Source organism: Atta cephalotes (genome assembly GCF_000143395.1).
Source record: "Atta cephalotes unplaced genomic scaffold scaffold00003, whole genome shotgun sequence".
NCBI classification, from domain to species: domain Eukaryota; kingdom Metazoa; phylum Arthropoda; class Insecta; order Hymenoptera; family Formicidae; genus Atta; species Atta cephalotes.
In genome coordinates this window covers 10057917-10065137 of record NW_012130067.1, presented here as the reverse complement: position 1 = coordinate 10065137, position 7221 = coordinate 10057917, and the positions used below count along the sequence as shown (strand labels likewise).

At 26.5% G+C, this 7221-nt stretch overlaps 1 protein-coding gene across 1 annotated transcript in view; it reads left to right on the top strand.

Moving 5' to 3' along the window:
* Nucleotides 1-6894, top strand: part of LOC105625827 — a 17156-nt gene extending 10262 nt beyond the window's left edge. Inside the window, exon 9 of the mRNA XM_012207138.1 lies at nt 6716-6894. Within this exon, the coding sequence (XP_012062528.1) occupies nt 6716-6894 (179 nt within the window). The remainder of the gene's footprint in view (nt 1-6715) is intronic.
* Nucleotides 6895-7221: the final 327 nt, after the last annotated feature.

Below are 7221 nucleotides of genomic sequence, written 5' to 3'. Positions count from 1 at the left end.
CACACATATATATATATATATATATATATATATATATATAAGTAATATAAGTTTGTAATATATATTTCTGTGCAAAATGTAGATTGTCGAAGCATCTATATATATGTATTATCAATTTTAATTCGAGTGTGTTCAACAGTAGGAAAGTAGATTTCTATCTATTACTATCTTCTTCTATTACTTATCCTAATAAGGATTCCTTAAATTTGATGATCTAAGCTCTCATCAGAGCTATTTAAATAGCAAGTATATACACAACTGTACTTTATAGCAAGAAATTATTGTTATATCGTTATAAAATTTCTGGAAAATTGTATATCTCTTGAAAGCTAAAGGTTGTCCTAAATATAACATAATCAAAGAAATTAAAACATTTTATGCATTTTTAGTCGTTATCAGAAAGAATCCTGCACAAAAATTATTATGGAAAATTATTATGGAAAATAGATCAAATTGTTTCAAATTTTAATATTTTGTAACGCATTTCAAGATGACTAAAAGTCCTTACTGGAATAAACCTTTCATACCTTAATTTTTGTTCCAGGATCTTCGGAAAATCGTTATATTTTATATGAAAAATAACAGAAAAATTGAAATAAATCTTTTTATTACGCTTGCGCACATATCAATAGTATGTTTATAATTTTAGTTTTTCGCCTATTCTTAGAATTGAACACTCGAATGAACGGTATGGACATGATGGCGGTTTCATTCCTTTGAAATGCTTAATTTACATCCTCGTGCCTTACGGTGCTTGATATGTATCGTAACAATATTTTTTCGAAATATTAAAAAATATAATACTTTTTTCGTGATATTATAATTCGACAAATTTTTTTCGTGACAGCAGGATTGGCAAACGTTACTTTTCAGTTACTTTGTCGTTACTTTTTATAGTAAACCATTTGATGATGTTGCAATGTTTTTTATGACAGTAACGCTAAATAACTAAAAGTTGTGCTAAGATTAAGAAAGTCACTTTGAAAAGTAATTTGTCATCATTACGCGTTACTTATTGAAAAAAGTAATAAGTAACGAGTAAGTAAAAAGTAATAAGTAATAAAAGTAATAAGTAATAAAAGTAAAAGTAATGTGTAAAAATAATAAATAACGTTACGTCTTAGAAGTAACGCGAGTAAAAAGTCACGCATTACAAATTAATGCGTAATTAATGGAAAAAGAAGTTTTTTTTTTAATAACGAATTATTTTTTCAATTCGTTACAACTAATGATTGACTTTTCTAACTTTGACGTCATTATCCCGTTACAAGGTACGATTAACAAAGTAACGTTACAATAACGCATTACTTGCCAATATACAATATATAATATACAATATATATTTATAAAGGAAATACACAGTAATGTCGCTGCGCTTGGCTTAGCGCCGAGACATTACCGTGTCTCCTGATGAGTATAGAAATAGCAAGTAAAGCGTTATTTTTATTGCCCTTACTTAATAACGATTGGTAATGATGTTACGAACTTTTTATTTAACGTTAACAGTAACATCAAGGTTGGAATAGTAATGCGTTACTTATATCTTATTTGTAACAAAGTAACGCATTATTTTTACTCATTACTTTTAGTTTTTCAATAATATCGTGTAATAGTGACGAATTACTTTTTAAAAGTGACTTTTCTAAGTTCTTTAACACAATCTCAATATTTAATTATTATTACAGCCATAAAAAAATTGTAATGTTAGTACTAAATTGTTATTATTAACAGTAACAGTAAAAGTAACGGCGTTACTTAACTTGCCAACCTTGTTCATAATATATTACACAGTATTCAGGGAATGGAAGTAACTCGTTTCTTGTAACTAACGAAGTTACATTTTTTTGGTAATGGTAACGAATTTTATAGTTACTTTTATCATTACTTTGCACATCATTGGATACAAGCCACTTACATTGTAAAAAAAATTTCATAAATTTACATATAATAGATGTACAATAGATTACATGATTAGTCCTGTAAATATAAAAAATCCTGCAGTTTTACAGAAATTATGTAATTCCACAAAATTATGTAAATTTGCTTTTATTGTGTAAATATATCTTATTTTATATTGAAAATTGTGTAACAGGATATTTTGAATATTTTTCTGTAATTATCCAAATTTTAGTAATATTATGTAATATAACAGAAATATTTTGCGTATTGTTAAATGCGTGTTGTTAAATGTATAATAATATATAGTGCAAAATGTATTGTCATATTATCGTTCTTATAACTACACATTGTAATTGTCCGTCATTGTAACAATCTGTTTAGTTATAAGTCAAGAAATTATTTTTATTTGCATATTGCAAATTTACAAACATGTGATCGCTTACAACTATTACAGTGGATTTTAAAATTATCTAGTATAAGTTATTGCACAACAATTTTTTTAGTGCATAGCGCTAGAGAGAGACCTCTAAGTCCATCCGCTGTGATTGGCGGTCGTCGATTTAAAAAAAAGTAACGGAAAAGAAACGAAAAGTTATTTTCTGAAGTAACGGTAACAGTAACTTTTAAAAATCGATAACTAGTAACGATAACTTGTTACTTGTAAAAAATAACTTTCCATTCCCTGATAGTATTCATAACTAATGTTAAGAAAAAAGATTTATTTTAACTATTTTTTTTAGTGTAAAATAAAATGTGATGATCTTTTGTTAGTTTTTGTTTATTCTTTTTTCAGTACACATTTGTGTTAAATGATGAAATCTTATATATCTATATAATGTTCTGTGATACATACAATTAACTGATTCTTATGATTATCAAATGATTCTTGAGAAAAAGAATGTGATAGTTCATATTACAAAAAAATATATAAATTAAAAATAAATATTTAGAAAGACTATGAATCAAATAACAACAAAGTAAATCTTATTACTTTGTAAATAAGAAACAAATATAATTATCATGATCTAACATAAATAATAAATAGACGTCGTTTCAAGCCCGATCGGATCATCTTCAGTGTTACATATAAACATAATTAGAAACAGATAAACTATATTAATATACTTAAATAAATGGGTCAACTAATAAAATAATATAAATGGTCATCGATAGAAATGCATCCTGTCATCGTGAATATGATATTACATCTGCAACGTATTATATATATAGCGTAAATGTTAGATGTAGAAATAATAAAATTCTATATTGTCCAAAATGCGCAAAATTATTCACAAGCATCATAAATATAACAATTCTCGTTAAAATCTATATAAAAATAATGAAAACAAAAATTATACCAATATAGTATTTAAAGCAAAGAAAAACTCCAGTGCATTAAGTACAAAGATACAGAATGTAAAGTAAAAAAAGTCCATCTGTAGATTACTATATGTATAAATTAAAGTAGTCAAAGTTACCTTAAATTTATAATGTTGCAGTGTCTAATGATAAAAAGACCTCCAAATAAGTATTAACACAAAATTTCTTTTGCCAAGGATGATTCCACGTTGGCGAAAGAGTATAGAAATTAAGAAACTGTATTGCGAAGAAATACAAAAAATATATACATAGAGAGAGTGGGAAGAGTGGGATAAATCGGATCTATTTGTAATTTTTATTCTCTATAAGCGTAAAAGTCCGATCATAAAACTGAAGGTGCTGTTGGAAAAAGATTATTTAATTTCTTTCATTTTTGCTTCAGACCATTTTGGCGTATGTCTCACCTGTATTGAATTATAATGGAAAATGTAGAAACGCTTTTTCCTATCCGATCCGGAACTACTAATTTGAAATCGGATCTCTTGGTCCAAATCGGATATTTTTATTGTTATCAACTTTTAGACAGAATTAAAATATTTTTATGTATTTTTATTAGTATTGATTAAAAACGAGCAATTTGATAGTCAAAAGATAAAAATTTTATTCAGAAAAAGAAATTGACAGTTTATATTTTATTAAAATTGAAATCAATAAACTTAATTAATCTGAATCTGATTGACTTATGATATTTTACTGATTTAATTCCTTGGACCAGATCTGGTCGACCGATCACCAGTACTACAATCAGGCCTATAAGTTATCTACTGTACTGTAGGTTCATTTGGACATGGGTTCTTTTGAACTTTGAAACAAATAAATTGCAAAAGTGATCACAAAACAATATTTTGATATTTTCGAATATTCCACACTCTTTAATTATCTTAAATTATCTTTCATTTTTTAATACCTTTTAATTAATGATTTACAAGAATTTTTTTTTTTAATTTTCGCTGATGGCTGAAAATATATATATTTTATTCTATGAATGTTATGAGAATTGTCAAATTGCTGTCACATGTTCGGTGTCTTATAAAGACTTTATAAATAGCACGCAAATCTGCTTAATCATTCATATTTAATTCATTTTAATTAAAAAGGTCCTATTTGGAACACGATCCAATTTAGGCCACTCTCTCTTAATACAATTTAGAACATTAATTAATTTAGAACATTAACCAACGATTATCTTTTCATCAGAAAATATCACTTTGCTTTTGTCTAATAACTTTCTGTCATGTACAAACAACATCTTTTGATGGCTTAATTTATCTCTATTTTTTAAAAGTAATAATAAATTAGATATGTCACTTGCTTTCAATTGTTGTTCACGTATTGTACATATTACGTTTTTTTTAATTATTTGGCAACAAATCTCGCTATGTATTCAGTAATATCTTCGATAATTAGAATTAAGATAGTAATAAAAAAAATATAATCGTGATCAATTGAAATAAAATTTTTATCAAGTGAACTTTTGTTAATAGTATTAGTGATGTCCTTGTATTTCGAATTTATATCAAGTTGATAATTTTCGTTAATAATATTAGTCATATCCTTATATTTCGGATTGGAAATTAATATTGACATAGAATTTAACATAATCTAAAAATACAAAGATGTTTCCTTCTATTTCAGGAGGCAAAAAGTACAAGAAAAATTATTTATTATTACAAGAAGTATTAAAATCAGCTCATCTAATTATCAGCTCATCCTTATAAAAACAGGTGCTCCTCAATCAAAGGTTATTGAATACACATGACACCCTGTATTATGTAATAATGATAAGCAAATTTATAACAAATTTACTTTTTCCGGAGCGTCAAAATCCTCAAGAAAATATCCTAATAGTATTCTATCCTAATAGTTTTCCAATGATTGTTTGAAGTAACTAAGAAATATTAAAGCGTTGCTAAGTGTTGCTCGATATAAATCATTTTGGTCATAAATGAAATCAGAGCCTATATTGATAAAGCCAACATAATTAATCCCAATGAACATGCTCGAATTGCCATTTTATCAATCACGAGTTACGACATTAATAACATTTCTTTTTTGTACTTTTTTGTCGAGTAGAGTTAAAGATTTCATACTTGCGCTCCATCAATTGTCTTATACCATTTTCGTATTGTATTTGATCACTAGATAATATCTTATTAACCTCTAATATGATATCATATAGCGTTATGCGATGTTCTAGCATATATATTGAACAATGTATAGTAGATATATGTATGTATATATATATATATACTACACATATATATATATATATATATATATATATATATATATATATATATATATTATAGGAATGTATGTATGGATTATTTATGAGGGAACTATCCATATTTTTGAATTTTAAAATCCCAGTAATCTAAAGGTTAAAAGATATTTTAACGTAAGCATAAGCATAAACCGAATAAAAATATAATATTATGGTAAATCTCCTTAAATCAAGAATAAATGGCGCTTTCTTAATTTCTGATAAATTTCTTTTCATCATTTCTATAAGAAGCAGATTCAGTCTACTACAAAGAAAAGAAATTGTTGTGGAAAGGAAAAATTAATCATTACAGTCATCTGAATAAACATTCTATAAAAATATTAGCCATTATTAAAATCTGTAGTTGTAACTATTTTAATCTAATATCGAATTCAGTTGGTTGCATTGAGTAATTATTTTGTCTAATGTTTATGAAAAATAATGAAATTGAAAGATATACTTAAATATACTACGTAGTGATATTTATTAATTATCTTATATATTTCTTTTTATAGGCACAAAATTCATACATAAAGTTCTAGATTGTCTTTTTAAGTATATATAAAATTCAATACATTTTTTAAATTTATTACAATAAGACTGTCTCATTTATTCTATTTCATTATTTAATATTAATGAAAAAATAATTTAAAATTGCATTTTTTATATCAAATGTGAAGTTAATTTACATAATTAGTATTGATAAAAATAAGACGTACTGTTTACTAACTACTAACTATTACTTATATACAGGGTGTCCCGAATTTAAATGTCTAAATTTCGAACGAGTAGAGGATTGATAAACTAAGAAAAAAAGTAGTCCTGTAGAGATGCTCGTTTTTATTTCGTTTTGGAGAAAATCGCAAAAAAAAAGACAAAATGCAGTTTTCATTTTTGTACGTTCTCATTATTTAGATTGCGTTCCGTTGCACGCATAATGTGCACGCATAAGGTTTATTTTATCCTTGTTCACACGAGTATCAAACAAGAATAAGCAGCCTCACGTTGTATTTATTCACTTGCTTGATATAGATATTGTTTAAAATATTGACTTCTTGCAGCATCTAGTACGGACAACTTGTGTTGCAGCTAAACACTGATCTGGCGATATTTGCACTGTAGCCTCGATTCGATTTCTCTTGAGTTGACTGACAACGAATAAATCTGCTTCAGGATCCTTCACACAAAGAAGTCCAGTGGTGTCAAATCAGATGATCGAGCTAAGGCCTATTCCTTCACGTGATTTCTTTGATTATTTAGAAGACATTCACCTGTCTAAGCACGGATTAAAATGTGGTTTCAACTCGATGGATGTCCAGCTCATTATGGTAAAATTACTCGAGCTTGACTAGACAGACATTATCCACGATGATAGATATTACTCCTCCATGTTCACGTTGTTTGTACTAGATGCAATGCTTGCATTACTGCAAGAGATCAACATTTTGAATATCTACATTAAGCAAGTAAATAAATACAACATAAATAAATAATGAGAAAGTACAAAAATGAAAACGTTTTGTCTTTTTTTTTTGCGATTTTTTCCAACGAAGCAAAATCTTTACAAGATTTTTTTTTCTTAGTTATTAATCCTCTACACGTTCCCGAAGTTTAGACATTTAAATTTGGAACACTCTGTATAGAAAAATATTCAATATTAAAAATATGTAATATATATA